Below are 17,347 nucleotides of genomic sequence, written 5' to 3' on the forward strand. Positions count from 1 at the left end.
TTTCAAAATTAGATTCTTACTTTCCTTTTTTAGTAATTGAGTCTTTACCAAATACGGAGTAATCCTTATTCTCCAAATTTATTCCTCAAAATGTCCCAAATTATTTTTATATCGGTGTGATGTGGCACTACTTTAATAACTATTCTGTGTGATCTAAAACCAGGCTGAATTGATTTGAATTGGTTTTAGATATTTTATTATGAGAATTGAATGAATTAAAGAAAAAATAATTTTTTTAATAACATTTTTCAAGTTTGAAAAATGTTAATTTCTCATTTCTCAACCCGAATACTGGACTGGTTACCCATTCGATAGTCACAATTAGGTGTGGGTCGAAATTTCAAAGACACAGCATATACTGTTTAAATCTAGGTCCACTTCCGAAATAGCTGGACTGGGTATGGGCCTGTTAGGCTTGGATCAGATCCAGCCCATTTCCATGTCAACTTAAAAGCAATTGGGTAAAATTTTCCTTATGAATCTCCGCCTATGTCCAACTCTTAAATCTCAGGACTTTGGTTGACACATACATAATCTATACGGGTTTTCCGTGAAGGCAAAATCTTGCATGAAACAATCGTATGATAACTTACTGCAAGGCTATTAGGTCTATGACTACGCGCAAGTGAACACGAGAATGTTTCATCCAATCCAACTCATTTAGCTTCAGCAAGTGAATTTTCAATCTGTAACCAGTACTCAATAAACATCAGAACCAATATATAAATAACTTCTTTCAAAAGTAAGTCAGCCAGTACTCAGCCATGTAATTCATCACAATGGCTGAAATCAAAGATAAAATATCTTCAACAAGATTTGCAGCTATAATCCTTGAACAAACATTCAGTCACATACATGAGGCATAAGATTACTAGACTAACTCTAACAAGAAATACTCCTATAACAAAACCCCAGAAAAAAGAGCAAATTATACAGAAACGAAAAATATTATCCATTGTCGAAGATGGCCAAAATTGTTTGATTTGCCCGAATTACCACAAATACCTCAATCAATCCTCGCTGCTCTTCTTCTTCTTCTTTTTCTTTTCTTTCTTCTCGCTTACAGGTTCAGCTTCCTCACTAGCATCAGCATGCTTTCTCTTCTTTTTCTTATCCTTCTCTCCCGCCTCAACAGCTTCCTCATCCTCTGCCTGTTTCTTCTTCTTCTTCTTTTCCTTCTTCGTTGTCTCTTCATCATCTGCTTCTTTGTCTCCATTCTCAGCCTGCTGCTTCTTTTTCTTCTTCTCTTTCTTGGATTTTATTTCAACTTCAGGTTCCACATTTTCATCTTCACCATTAGCAACACTGTCTTCCAAAATGGCATCCTTCTTTTTCTTCTTTTCTTTCTTTGCCTTCTTTGTTTCCTCAACAACATGAACATCCTTTTCAATTGCCATCAAATTATCATCCTTCTTACTAAGGATAGCATCTGCTGCAGGATTATACGTCTGCAAAAGATAAAATATTGAATGCAGTGTTAAAACGAAGACAAATAAAAAGACTGCCAACTCGGCAAGGCAATACTTGCAAGAGAAGCAGGGAGTGAAATATACCTTTGCAGGGGTAATTAGTGCTCCTGCTCCCTTCTTACGATCTTTGTCATAAACTTCTATTTGTGGTTTTCCCTTGGCTGATCCCGCAGATTTGCCCAACTCTTTACCTTCAAGATTTCTTAGACGGGCTTCAAGCTGTTTCAGAAATGAAGCAGGGTATATGAGAACAGGTCCGGAGTTTTTTCATATTAAAAAATTAATTGGATGAAAAAATTAGGCAAAAAATTAATTATGAAGTTGTTACCTTGGCACGATTTTCAAGACCCATAGTGTTATCAGGGTTATCTCCAAGAGCATCATAACGAATAGCCAATGCAGTTTTTGCTGCAAGGGAACGAGATATTTTACCCTTGTGTTTAGGAGCAGCCTGCCCAATCAAGGAAGCATGGTAGATAAGCCCATATTTAGGGGTTGCATGTTTTGTTTTCAAAGCTCTGAAAAGAGCCTTTTCTGCCCCAAGAATTTGTACTGTGCTCCCAGGCTGCTTTGCAAGATTTATCAAGCTTCCACCATGGGCAATAAGACGGGCACCAACGAGCTCACCAACAAGGGCAGTTAAATTTGGAGCAATTGTGTTCATTCTGCTTTTCAAATAGTCATATAATTGAGCTCTGTATTCAGCTAGAGACAAAACTTGGTCACAGAGTTCACTGATATTTATCAAATCAAGATCGCTGACTTCAGTTCCCATAGAAATCATGGCAGCCTCTTTGAGCGCTGTCTCAACCTCCTCATCCAAGATCTGTAACAAAAGAAAGGAAGGTTAAATTCCACAATGTTACCTACTTGATAATAGGACTGTCATTCTTTTCATGACCATTTCCTAATTGACTTCACCAACTTTCATTCTCTCAAATGTCCAAACCAAGATTTACATGAAGCAACAACATATTATCAATGTTGATGCAAGTCCTTGACCCTTAAATTCAGTCCATAAAGTCCCCAGAGGCATATGCACCATTTAAACACAAATGGGACGCAACACACATAAAGAAGATTATAAAGTACATTGAAGTGGTGTTTACCTCAGAGAAGTCAAGCTTTGCAGCATTAACACGATTCATCATGAACTTCACGGTCTTGGCATATAGAATATTGTCTTGCACAATCTTTGCAAGCTCAGGAAAATGCCATCCATACCATTCTCGGACCCTCATAGCATATGTATTAAGCTCTTTGTCAAGGTCATCCAACAAACCAATAGCTTGAATGATCATAGTGTCAACCTGCATATGCATCAGGTGCAGGTTAAGATAGGTGATCTTTCACTCCAGCAAGTCCAATATCATTTAAATTAAAGTTCAATTTCATGAAGTTATTGACCAAAGTAAGCAGCCCCCAACAGTGATTTATGGATTTTAACTAACCTTATCAGGACTGAACTTTAACTTGTATCTAGATAAGCTGTGAGATAAACCCAAGCTCATTGGAGCCAAATCTTGAGCTCCAAGACCTGAGATGAGTTCCGTCAGCTGACTTCTTACTCCTCTCATTAGCTCCATCACTGAATTATTGTGAACGCACTCAATTTGCTGCAATACAAGGCCATATCCAGCTTTAAATTAGACAGGTGAAAACCACAAGCATTACAGAGTGCAGGACATCAAATTGAAATCTACACTAACCAATTTCTCCTTGATTGCATTTCCAAGTTTAGAATCGGCAACACCTAATGTGCTACCCGTGCAGTGTGCTTTCAAAAACTTTCTCAATCCCTTGCTAGGTTTGCCGTCAATCAATAAAGTAGTAGCTGCTAAAGCTTCTGATGTATTTTCAAACTTGTCAAATGCTTTCAGCTTCACTACCTGAAGAATTGTTAAAAGTCAAGCACACCGGTTAACAAATTAAAAACAGTAGCATTATTAGTTGACTACAAAACTCAATAATTGGTGTAGAAACTATTGAGAGCTATTGATGAATCACTATACTGAATTTCTATCCATTAATAGAAACAGATCAAGTATGTTCATAATTTCCAGCATCATACAACTTTGACGTGCAATAAGGCAGTAAGATATCACTTGGAAAACAGAATAAGAGCATGTGAATAACATTAAACAATTTTGCAGATTGCAGGTCCTAAAGCATAGCATCTTTAGATGAGCTTTCTTCCTTGAAACAGACACAAGTCAACTAGCATGAAACAGTCCTCACCTTAACTCTATGATGGGCTTGAAGCACATCTACAAAATTATCTTTCTCATGGACAAGTGATTGTTTGGTTGTTCAATTATGCCCTCCATGTCGTTACTAGAGATTTAAAAACATAATGTTGTCCAACTGTACAGTTTTTACTTCCGCATAGGGCAAAGTAAAGGCAGTTTTCAATGACAAACCTAGAATTTAATATAGTTCATTTTCGAGCAGTGTTTAAAATTGTCAATATCAGAATCAACAAATCCTTCTCAATTTCTAAATACCGAACAAACTTGCTTGACCTAGAACCAACTAATTCTTCCACCCTCCTCACCGCACTAAGACACACTACAAGTTTAAAACCTCTTACTCATCTTAACTAATCAACCTTAAACAAATAAACAGCATTCAAGTCTTAAATTTCTGAAATACCTAACCCCAAAGAAACATATAAGAATGTCTAACTTCTTAATTAGGGCATTCAGCTTCTACATATCCACCATCACCAAATACCACCTTAAACTACAACCAAATGCAATTTACTTCTAGAAAATTTAAAAATTTTTGCACCCATTTTCACACATACAAAAGCTAATGATTTCAAACATGAGAAAAGTAGCAGTCATAAACATAATTATTATCTTCATCTTCATCAAACCAAATGTCAAACCGACTATCCCGAACATAAACCATTAAACCAATTGCACCCTCCACAAACAAAGTAATCACCCTAAAACCTCTATTTCAAACCTAAACCTCGAATTTTCGCCGTCCACAACACAAACAAAACCTCGAAGAAATCTAAACATAAACTAACTAACACAGCTTCCCAACAACAATAAACAATTTTCTACGTCACCAACTTCAAAAACACTTCTATATCCATCTATGCATCATACTTCTATGCTCAATACTAGTCTTAACATAAGACTATGCATCATAATAATTCTATAAATAACAATAAATTTCATAACCCACTTCCACACATTACAAAAACCCTTAACAATCAATCAATCAATCAATCAATCATTCATCAAAATCATGCAATCATAAACATTATAAATAAAAAAAAAAATTAAAAGGCAGAAGTCTAAACCTTTCTAGCAGAATCAGCAGTTGAAAACTCTTTCCACAAATCCTGCAAAAAAAAAACAAAACCCACATTAATACTTACCAAATCAACAAAATTAAAGAGACAAAATTACCCAGAAAAATAAAAGGGGAAAATCACCATACCTCAACTTGAGAAAGCTTTCCTTCATCAATTACTTTGAAAAGGGCAAAACCCGCAGGAGTTTCGAACAACACCAACATTTTTCTGCCCTCAAATTTTCGCCCTTTTTTTCACTATACCAAAAATCAACAATAAACCCAGAACAAATTAACACTTAGCAATTGATTAATCAAATAAAATAGAAGCATACGTATGAAAAATTGAAGAGGGAGGAGAAGGAGGCTTACCCTAGAAGAGAGGAGAGAGAAAATGGCGAGAAGCAGAGTGAGGACGATGAAACTGGAATTAGGGTCTTGTGAGGGTTTTAGAGAGGCGACTCTCTTTTTAAATAGACTACCTCTTTTCTTTTTGGGTCGGGTTACCCGTTTTTAGGTCAAATCTAGTGTCTCAATTTTTTAATTTTCTCACTCACACACACATACAAAAAAAAAAAAAAAAAAGAAAAAGAAAAAAAAAAGGTTAATAGGAATGTGTTAGAGAAAATTACTTGATTTATATTAAGAAAACAAATCTATATCTATATTTTTTCAACAAGAATTGAACTCATAACCTCCAACACATATAGGTGATACTTTTACCACTTCAACCAACTATTATTAATGTTTCAAATTTCACATAATATTATAATATTGTTTTAATTTATTAAGTAAATTAGAGGTAATATAATTCATTTATTTTTCACAAGATTAGAATATAAATATATATATGATGTAAAAAAAAAAAAAAAAAAAAAAAGTGACATCCAAGGCAACGCGCGAACCACTATACACACTAATTATACAAATAGTCAAACATAATTGTTAAATTAAAGCAAGAAGTATAGAAAATAGCAATACGGGGCATCGCCCGGGGTACACACTAGTTAGACATGAAATTAAGGAAAGTCGATATACATTTTAGTTATTGGTCATGCAAATTACTGGATTTTGAAATAAGAATGAAAAATTGTTTTCGTTTGAAGATAACACTAGCTATGTAAAGCCCCTTTTCTTTCTTTTTGGATAGTGATATAAGACATCTTCTGTTTTATTTGTGAATGTGTAACACATGATTGTAATTGCAACTCTTTCTACCTTTTTCAATTTCGGATCTTGTTGAACATACTAATATGTAATTCGCATTTGATTGGTATTTATATACTTATGGTTATTTTGTCTACTTTGGATACAATTTAGAGTCACATAGTCGTCTATAATATAGAGCTAGAGTAAAGAGGGGTGACACATGTCGTAGTGAGTACATGTTGGTTTTGCTGCTTCATTGTGCCTTTATAACATGCGATTCTCATCTACTGTGACGATTTGAATGTTAAGTAACTCTATAATAACCTCGTTATTAACAACCTCGTTAAGGAAATGTTCCTCTTAAACATTTTTCAAATCTTGTAAATTCCTTGACTAGTTATTATATATGATTTTTGATCCCATTCGATCTAAAGGTTTGCCTTTCACTTATATCTCACTAGGACTGTCCATGAAATAATAGTATTGGCAAATTTACGAGAATGGACTTCTACATAATGAAAAGTCACAGTCCAATTCTCCCGACTATCATTGTGGGGTGAATTATTGTCACCAATTGATAAGTGTTTTATTTGTCCACTTATCATGGTATTATTTTTAACACAATTTTGTAGTTATTTTCCCCTCTTTAACCGCTTCCCTAACTCCTTTTTGTGCAAGATTGTAGCTTTTGGTGTTTCCGTTCCTCTTGTGTGTTTGCTCGTGTTTATAGGTACAAAGCCAATGTGAAGAATTAGCTTAGGCTCGAAGACTTTTACAAGGAGCCCACCAAGCTTAGGAGCGGGCACACTCAACTTCAAGAGCTCCTAATGTAGGCACTATAATCTGCCTTGTTGACTTCCAAGAGGAACGGGCGCGCATCAAAGGAGGAGTGCATGAGGCTGCCCGCTCCTGCTCCGTTTACTCGTCTTTTTTGGTGGATTTTACAATTTAATTTTTGGGTGTATAAATACGACCCTTCGCTTGGCTTCATTTTTATTGATCTTCTTCCCTACGTTTTTCTTAGACCCTTGTCTCTTAGTTACTTGCCCAAACTCTCATTAATTAGCTTAGTTTATCTCAAACTCAATCATTGAAGTAGATTAATTGAAGTTTGTATTCTCAATTTCAACAATTCTTCTCGACCTTGAAGCTTTATTTAGTAATCTCTATCTCTTACTCTTTGTATTTTATATTTTTAATTACTTTGAATTATTTATTTCTCTCTTAATATTGTTTAATTGTTGTCGCATGTTCAATCTACTTTCATCTTATCAATCCCTTCAACTAACCCGTTAGATTAGTGCTAAAATTAGGACTTGTTTCTATGTTGTTCTTCACCATGATTAGTGAGTACTTAATTAGCTAGGGGTTGAGAGAAGACCCACCCAAGCCATGAGTTAATTGATATTTGTGCTTACATGTTTATTTTGGCTTGATGATTAATTGTTAAAGAATTGGTTAATTGCATTTGTAATTGGATGACCACTTATTGCTCATATATTCACTTCTATGCCTGCATTGAAAGATAAAGTTTGGTTGTGAACCTTTTCTTGTATAATTAAACCGAAATTTTATCTTGATTATTACGATTCCTTGTTTTGATGGTGTAGTAGTCTTAATTGTGATAATTAGGTGAACAATCCCAATTATTTGTACCTTACTGCTATCTTGGACCGATCGAAAGACAAACCCAAGTTAGTATTGAGACTTGGTTGGCCTATCATGTTAGTTGAACTTGGTGTAGGAATGCTTAGTGTTGGAAAGAAGACAATGTTGAGTGCCCCTTTCTATCACCCAATTTGTGCTCATGCTTGCCTATTGTATTAATCCATTGGTTTAATTGGTGTCAATTCTCAATTCCCGTTAGTGTTTGTCCCCATAATAGTTAACCCCCAATTTGTGACCGAACTAGATTACAACCGTTTCATATTCTCAGCTCGGTGTACTCATACCCCTTTCCTGTGGATACGATCCTTTATTTGCCCTAGACTTGTCTTAGGTTAGCTTAGGTAGAAATAATGTTTGGCTTAGGGTGATTGTCCAATAACGACCCACTTATCCCTCTACCACCAATTGCATTTGTATTATTTGGAAATTTAATACAATTTTTTTTTTTTTAATTTTGGGTCTTTTAAATTTTACCTTTCAATTGTAGTCCATTAGAATTTTTAAAAATAGATTTTATTTTGATCCCATTAAATAATATTTGGAAACAATCACTGAATGGTAATCATGCCTGATATGAAGCCTTTGGCCACCTTACTTATCTATTCAATTGTCTATAATATGGAGCAATTTTGAATTTTTGAATGACACTATATTGGAATTAAATGACTAAACTATTAGGAGTTAGAGCAAAACATAACATTGCAAACCCATCATGCAACATATAAGCCAAACTTAATGGAGTAAAAAGAATCTTTTAAGTTAACTTAAGTTACTTCATCAATCAAAAGAACAAAAATTAATATTTTCCTGCACGAATAAAGATATAGTATTGTGCTAATTTACTACACTTGCACTTTGATACATCGGGTGCATGACACAATTAACACCTTAGGTCCTGTTCACTCCACCTTAAAAAAATAATATTAAGTAAAAATAATTTCAGTTCAGTATAAATAAGTGAAGTTCAGTAATAATAATTTTATTTCAGACAAAATAAGTTCAGTTCAATTAAATTCAGTTATCTGAAAGAAGAATTATGAAAATCGGTTAAAATAATTCCAGTATAGCAAAAATAATTTCAGTTCAGTCAAATTAATTAAAATTTAGTAAAATTAATTAAAATTTATTAAAATTAATTTTAATTCGACAAATATAATTTTATAGGTTCTCATTGACTGAAACGCAGGCTTCCTCAAGTCCTCAAAGGCCCCAAATATCAGCCATCTAACCTTAGATTGTTATGGGCCAACCCTATAACACTCAACCACGTAAGTTGAATTCAAGGGCAAAGCCCATCAAGCTCTTAGGGCAAAGCCCATCAAGCTCTTCTTCTTGTTTATTTGAAACAAATTCTACTCGTACCAAAGTATTTTGAAAACATTATTACGTAGTAATCTAATATATATATATAAATATATATATATAAAGGGGAGTTTTTTCCCGAGTTTTTAGAGAGCCACGTAAGATTTAATTTTTTCAGAGCGCCACGTAGGATAATAAATTTTAGTGATAGCCAATTAAATATGAGATTATTAATTTCTTTTAGAATTAAATAATTGAACTGACACGTAAGCAAAATTGGTGAATAAGATAATCCAGTTTAAATTAATTAAATATAAAATATTATCTTTTAATATCAGGAATTTTATCTAAATATTTAACAATTTTTAGCACATAAATATATATGTAAAAATATTATTTTAAAAAATTCAAACAAACCGTGCATCGCACGGGCTTCATCTAGTTTTAATCATCTATGATCTATAATATTTATTAAAGAAGAATAGCATGCAGTTTTGGCATCAATCAACCCAACCATACAAGTCAATGATTGAGATTAAGAGGAGAATTAGATAAATTCCCTACCGGCCTACCCTCAAACACAAATAATATTTCATCCCTTTATTTTAGATACATCATTTTCTACATAGGAATGTTTTTATTTAGATACATCACTTTTCTTTTTAGTTGATAAACTATATCTATATCTTTCCTATAACATGACTTCTCTTTTACCTTTCTCTCTACCTCACTCTTTTCCAAAATTACTTAGATCCATTAGTAGGTTTCCCTTCATCCTACCAAGGTTGCTTGGTTAGGGCCTGTTCAAATTTACTGAACTGAACTGATTGGAGCTGAACTGAATATTTTATGAGATAGGAAAATTAGGAACTGAACTGAACTGATTGGAGCTGAACTAAACTAAACTGATTGGAGCTGAACTGAACTGAAATTAAGTAAATGTGAACCGGCCCTTAAGTTAGATATTAAGCGATATTTGGAATTAAGTAAATGTGAACCGACCCTTAAGTTAGATATTAAGAGATATTTGGTTGAGATTGGAATTTACTTTATAACCTTGAAGCCACAAGATCGAAGCTTTTTAATTGCTATACTTAAGGGTGAGGATCTCTTACCCTTTACTTCCAAGTTTCAAGTGACTGATATGTAGGACCAAGGTTGAACGTAAGAGGTATATATGAAGATTGGAGAAGATGAGCTAGTGTGTATTGGACACGTTAATATCTCTAACCATATTTATGATCTATACATTCATTTCAACTTTTCAAGAAGGCAAAAGAAATTTATTTGGGACTCATTGGAGATAAAGTACAATCCCAAAACATGGGTCATATAAACTTCATTTAAAATACAATGATCATGCTACAAAGGTATTAACTTTATTAATATTAAGTAAAACATCAAATTATTGACTACTAATATTAAATACATTAAACACCATAATATGACATCTCATAACACCATTTACAACAACATCAACGAGGGTGACAATTTAGATGATGGTGAAACTATGTACTAAACTACTAATTCTCCTCAATAATCAATATGACATATTTGGTGTCAATGCTTCAATAATATTTTCAATCAATTACATTAACATTTTCTTAATCTTTTTATGATAGTCAAAATGGGGATGTTCTTTGTTGCTAATATGTGTAGTAGCCGGGTTTTGCTTTGCTCCATTTGTGCAATGTATTGCCAAAGATATCAAAGAAGGCTATATCGACCCGAGTTCGAGTCACTTGCATTGACATAAAGCCTTGGCCATCATAATACAACTTCAACTCCTCCGGATTCCATTCCTTTTCATCGCCCCTCCATGACTTCGAGCCACCTCCACTAGTCAAAAACTCAATTTCACTACATATTGAACAATAGCATCATTAGTACTTTATTAAATTTCTCTTGTAAATTTTAATTCGTCGTATATGGTCCATATGGACAATGTGGTATGCAAAACAAAATTTGAACTCAAACCCGACCCAACAAGCTCACTAGTCCATTTTCAGTCTAAATATCCACACCACAAAAAAGTCAAAAACAGAATTTGATATATGAATAAAAAATTAGTTAAACTTGTTAAAGTTATGATAATTATATTTTAAAAACTGACAACAAAAAAGTGTTTAAAAAAGTGTTTGGCATCAATTTTGGTTTTCAGTTTCCTGTTTTTTTTTTTTAAATCAAAAACTAAAAATAGGAAACAAGAAAAAGGTGTTTCCACTTTTTTGTTGTCAGTTTTCAAAATTATCATAATTTTAATAAGTTTATATAATTTTTGATTTATTATGGGACTCATATCATATATTTTTTAAAAAAAAAACCAAAAAACAGAAAACCACATCAATGCCAAACGAACCCTGAATTTTTTTTTTTTTTTTTTTTTTCCCGTTTTTGGTTTTTTATTAAAAAAAAAAAAAAAGAAAACTGAAACAAAAAAAATTCCAAACAAGCTCCTAAATTTCGAATTGGATCGAGCGGTTATATATTAAATTATTAATTCATTCATTGTCATTATTATTAGGTTTAGTCAATATCAAATTGTGGGACATAATATGTATTGGGGGCCACTATCTTCATAACAGATCTATTAGTATTTGATGCAAGAGAGAAGCCCAATAGTTGTCAAAATTATGGCCCTACATTTCATCATTATACTTATTTATACACCAACAAGAAACAACGACGTAAAACAAAAGCACTAAGATAGGAAATTACCTGTCTGGGCTACTAATGTGCTCCAAGCAATGGTCATGCCCATTGATGTAAAGATCAACGTTGTTTTCCTGCGAATTCATTAAATTTTTAATTAATGTGTTAAACTCTTACCCCAAAAAAAAAAGTTCGATGAGATAGACAAGTTTTAAGTTATTATAAACTAGGGTGCGTGACATTTAGTCATTTATGGAGTATTTATTTCACGGGTACAATTATAATTATAGGTACTCAATTCACAACCTAATAAGGTTAAATTAGGTTAAAATGTACTGCTTACATGTATTAATTCGCTTTATTTGGATTGTATAGGAATTAATAACACTATAGTAGTAGACAATTTTACCTCTAGTATTGGGAGAAGCTGAGCCACAAGCTCCTCAGTGTTACCATGATGTCCAGCACTAAATACTGGATGATGACCAATCACAAACTTCCACTTGGCACTAGACTTCTTCAATGCCTCATCCACATCCTGTAACATTAGTAACAATGTAACATTATGCCTAATAAGGAAATTCAACTTCTTAAGGATGACCTAGACTTGAACCCTTAATGTTAACTAGACTATCACGAAAATCTCAAAGCCCTTAACTTTAAGATCTTTATGTAATGATTTAGGGTACGTACTATGTAGTATCTCTAATTTGATTTAATTGTTACGTTACTAGTTTATAGAATAAATACCTGCAAAAGATTAGAAAGATATCGTTTTCGTGGTAATACACCTCTCCAGTCATATGTATGTTTGTCTTCTACAAAGTATTTGTCTTGAAATGGAGTTGTATCCACAAAAAAGAAGTCCACAGTCTCTGCTTAACCAAAAACAACAAATTTTAAGAAAATTTATTTCTGAAGTTTCGTAGTAAATTACACAAACAAAAAGACTTTTAGAATATGGTATTTATTCACCTGATTTGACAACATAAGATCTTAGGGAAAACTATCTGCTGTCTCTTTTTCTAAGAATTGGGCTTAAATGTGCTAGAACATCTCCTCTGTAGTCATGGTTTCCAAGCACTAAAATACCAACAACAATAAATATTTAGCATATGACATTTTATTAAACATATAAATCCTATAAAAATTGTTAAGGTTTGTTTATCCCAAAGAAAAAACAATATTCTATTTTTTTTTTTCTATTTTTTTCGTACTTTAAACTTAAGGAAAATACAAGTTAATCTGCCAGATAAACGAATTTTTGTTAATTTGATAACATTTTTGTAAATATATTGAAAAAACAGGGTTATTTATTCGGTACTTTTGGTGAGTTGTCCAATTACTGTTTGCTTTTCGCTTTTACTGTTTGGTGAGAAAATTACACATGTACCCCTCAACCAGTACATGAAAAGACGCATATACTGATATACATATACCCCTCCATTGGTACACGAAAGACAATTGACTGGGTATTGCTCTTAAACTTATAATTGGTGATAAGATACATTAAAGTAAGCTCTTGTCTAAGCTAAGACTATAGCCTATAGATACATCTTACGACAATTCGTCTATTCACAACCCTTCTAATAGAATCGAACCCTTTCATCCTAGTTCCGAGAGGGAAGAGGGATAGGCCAACCAATGGTCCGTTAGTCCTTCTCTAAATTTAAATCGTTAATAATTGTACGTGTTTAGTTTGAAAATAAATAAAAAAAAAAAATTTACCATTGTACCAACGCTTTTGTAAGCTAGGGGCAGTATAAATGTTTGAAAATGATTCTTCAAAATTAGGATCATGAACACCAGTCAGTCCATCGTCGTAGAAATTGTCTCCTGTTGATATAATGAAATCCACATCCAATTTCTCCCCAACTATGCCCATCTGTCAACGATAATAATTAATTTAATTGATTTTTTCAACACTCCATAATAATATTATACGTCATTAAATTGGAGCATTTAGCTCAACTATTACAAATAATAAGAAGTAGATCACATGGAGTATTTTTTACTTGTCACAATAAAAAATATACTAAGGGCATGTTCACTTTAGCTTAATTTCAGTCCACTTCAGTTCAACTACTAATTTCTTTATCTCATAAAATATTCATTTCAACTCAGTTCCAATCAGTTTAGTGAGTTCAATTCAGTAAATGTGAACAGGCCCTAAGTAGTAAATAAGACAATTTTGACTCGACTCGTGACTGAAAAACGTCAATCCGAAATTGATCCGACTCGACCCATATCCGAATGGACCTAATCCAAACCCAACCACAAAATTGATTGACCCAACCCAAACTAACCCGACCCATACCCAACTCAAACAACCTGTTTGCCAAGTCTACTAAAGACCTGTTCTCTTTAGCTTATTTTCAGTTTAGTTAATCTCCAATAAGTTAAGTTAAGTTCAGTTCTTAATTTTCTTCTCTCATAAAATGTTTAGTTCAGTTCAGCTCCAATAAATTCAGTTCAGTCCAGTTCATCTTACTTTAATAAATGAGAACAATCCAAAATAGTCTAATTTTTTTAATCTTTTGTAATTGCACAAAAATAGCTAATGTAAGAAAATTAAAATTAGGGACGAAAAGAGTATGCCAAAGGATAATCTCTGAGAGACAAATGCAACAAACTAAAACACGATATCACAAAAATATAACATGAGCATAAAGCGTGGAAACCAATTTGAGAATGTGAAAAACCAAGTCTGAAACCACGAGTGCTAGTAAGTAGTAACCAAATAACACACATATGAAACACGATATAAGGCAAGTTCAACAACTTCAACTTACTTTGTTTTTTTTCAGGTATTACTACAAAGTACAAATACAACCTTGACAACTGTAATTGCATGATTAGCAAAAAAAAAACACTGTTTTCTCTCTCTTAAACAAGTTTTGTGTTGGACATAAGAGGATGATTCTAGCTTCTAATTTCAGCATATTAAATTGTTTAATTAATTAGTGTTATTATTCCTTAATTATGATGGAATATGCTATATGATGTGGACAATAAGTTAAGTTATGATTTGAGTTGTCCCTTACGCTTAAGCAATCTAAGAGCATCAAAGAATCTCATCCAATTATCCTCAAATTATCCCATTTTTCATCACTTATGTTTGCAAACATTATTATTATTATCATTATTTTTTTTTATTAAAACCAAATAAATAAATGTACAAAAAAAAAAAAAAAAAAAAGCCTTAAAAAAGTTAGAAATAAATTTAAAGGGAATATTTAGAGCATAAATCCACTCAAGTCACCTTTTTAAAAATAAAATGTTAATCATGGCCATTTTTTTTCTAAGTTGTAAGCCAAGTTCAACTCTCTTCATTCTCTCTTACTTTATCACGACTATAATTTATATGAATTAAATAACACAAAGCATTTTATAATTTTCATAATTTACGAGTTTACGTACATACCTAATCAGAATGTTAAACTACATTTAAGTAATTAACATAAAGTAAATTATTAAGACATACATACATATGATGAAGTAATGGTTTTAGATTAACTAAAGTAACACTCCATTTTATGAATTAAAATAGAAGACCAAGCTATTAAACTTAATTTGTCTACATATATAATCCTTTTAATTTATACGACGAATCTTGTCAAGCTAACTACTATATATTATGTTCTTTTAATAGAAGGATAAAGTAATAAATCAACACAAATTAATTAGAGTGTTAATTACCTGATTAGCAACAAGAGTTTGATTATAAGCACCTTTCCTTCCCCAATCACCAACAACCAACAAGCTAAGAGATCCATCTTGTTTGGTAGCATGTTTAAACTTGGGAAGCTTAGCATTAATTAATTGACCATTAAACACCATTAATATAGTAAGTATGATTAGTATTGTGTTGATGAATTTGTAAGTGGCCATGGCTAGAAATGAAGCTAGTTTCTCTCTCTAAGATGATAGGAGAGAGAAAGAAGCAGAAAGAAGGGACCTTGATTCCTTCAGCTGGTTGGTTGAGATTTAAGGGCCATGTCTTTCCTTTTATAGTGAGTGAGTGTTTTGCATGTTTTTTTTTTTGTTTTTCTTTTTTCTTTTGCATGCTTCATGTGTTGTAAAATCCCAATTAAATTTAATTAGGATATAGGAAAATTATACTACCCATTAAATGTTACGTGCAACTTGGGATATTGTTTGTGAGATATAAAATATTCTAAAGTTGCACATAACATTTAACGGAGATATTATTATTATTATTATTATTACTAGATTAGGCTCGTGCGATGCACGAGTTTAACAATAATTTATGATTTTAACAATATCTTTTACCTTATTTGTGTGTAATATGTACGTAATACAAATATTTTAAGAAAAATCTAATAAATTGATAGATTAATAAAGAGTGGACACCCTAGCCTCCATTGTTGAATTTTGAAGGGGCTTCCATCGATTTTAATCGGTGGAAAGCCCCAATCCTTGTTTCTTTATTGTTTTTTTAGGTTTATAATAATGCTTCCTCCTTTTGGGAGGAACTTTTCTCCCTCGAAAGAAAGGGTTTCCGATCTCCTTCGAAAGACAAGGGTTTTTCGACCTCCTTCGAAAGACAAGGTTTATCTCCTCTTTTCGAGGGAGAAATTTCTTAGTTTTGAATCCATGGTAGCAGATCTAATGGATTGTCGTGCAATTATTTCGTTGGTGAAAAAGTTATCAAGTTTTCGAATACGAACAGATGAATCAGAAGGAAAACATCTTCACGGCTACAAAGGATCGTTAGATTGTCTCTCCAACAAGGCTGTAATTTTCAGCGATATAAGCGGGAGATGCTCCGCAGTGCAAGATCTACTCGACGATCGTAGTTTTTATGAAGAAAAATTTTATTTGATTCAATATCTTATGTATTTGTTAACGTCGAATCTCTATTGTAGATTTCGTATGACTTTTAATTAATGAAATATTTTTGTTATTCAAAAAAAGGTGATTAGACGGATTACGTATGATTGTATGAATAATGTAGTGATGTGGATCTCATCAGATAATAAGACTAGAAATAATTTTGCAAAATTATTTTTGGTTTGCATTTATTTGGCATATAATAATTTCAAACGTCAAGCAAAAGCTAACTTGTTCTCTCTATGGTTTTCTCCCTTCTCTTCTAAATAAAGCTACTTAATTTATTTGTTGAAATTTTTATTTGTTTATTTGTTCATGCTTATTATCATTTGAAAGGCTTAATAAATTAATATGAACGCAAGATAGCATATGAAAAAAGTTACCTTTAGACGCACTTTTTCTTTTAAATTTAAAAGTATCTTTTATACAACAAATTAAACTGTAATGAATAATTATTGTACATCTTATCATAAAAATATTGAAAATAAATCTTACTTTAATTGTTTATATTGTCTTAACTTATTTTTAAATTACAACAATCGAACCTATTTATGTACGTGTCACAATATGTTTCATATATGACTAGGCCGGACTCGTAAAGAGGAAGAGCATCCACGCATAACGCATGTATAACTTTATTATCGAGTTTAGTTGAATATAGAAAGATTTTAATTAAATTAAATAAAATAATATATTAATAAAAAAATCTTTTTATGTTAATGTGTATCCATAAGACCATAAGCACACGTCAAAGAAAACATCTCTTCAAAAATAGCAAACGAAGAGGAAGAGGAAGCATCCTACCATCACTAAATAAATTCTAAAATAGAAAAGATATGATAATATTATTGTAAAAAACATAGCAAAAATAGTAGATTGGCTTCCTAAAAATAAATAAATAAACAAAATAGTAGATTGGCAATGCGTTGTCGACATATAATTGG

General features: G+C 32.3%; 1 protein-coding gene and 1 pseudogene across 2 annotated transcripts; both read right to left on the reverse strand.

The window, feature by feature from the left end:
• Positions 1-699: 699 nt before the first annotated feature.
• On the reverse strand, positions 700-5,252 carry LOC145628873 (putative nucleolar protein 5-2). The gene is made up of 9 exons (XM_081681301.1): positions 5,151-5,252; positions 4,926-5,036; positions 4,786-4,827; positions 3,179-3,358; positions 2,921-3,085; positions 2,579-2,779; positions 1,798-2,295; positions 1,554-1,688; positions 700-1,448 (listed from the first exon to the last, which is right to left on the reverse strand). Exons 2-9 carry the CDS (start codon positions 5,001-5,003, stop codon positions 1,011-1,013), a joined length of 1,737 nt encoding a protein of 578 aa, XP_081537427.1. The 5' UTR covers positions 5,004-5,036; positions 5,151-5,252; the 3' UTR covers positions 700-1,010.
• Positions 5,253-11,611: 6,359 nt separating this feature from the next.
• On the reverse strand, positions 11,612-15,538 carry LOC145626647 (purple acid phosphatase 3-like; annotated as a pseudogene). The gene is made up of 6 exons (XR_014111042.1): positions 15,249-15,538; positions 13,278-13,434; positions 12,525-12,632; positions 12,300-12,424; positions 11,959-12,087; positions 11,612-11,683 (listed from the first exon to the last, which is right to left on the reverse strand). The product of XR_014111042.1 is annotated as a purple acid phosphatase 3-like (transcript).
• Between the last annotated feature and the right edge of the window lie 1,809 nt (positions 15,539-17,347).

The sequence above is a fragment of the Chenopodium album genome, chromosome 4, assembly GCF_948465745.1.
Source record: "Chenopodium album chromosome 4, dcCheAlbu1.1, whole genome shotgun sequence".
In the NCBI taxonomy this organism is placed as follows: domain Eukaryota; kingdom Viridiplantae; phylum Streptophyta; class Magnoliopsida; order Caryophyllales; family Amaranthaceae; genus Chenopodium; species Chenopodium album.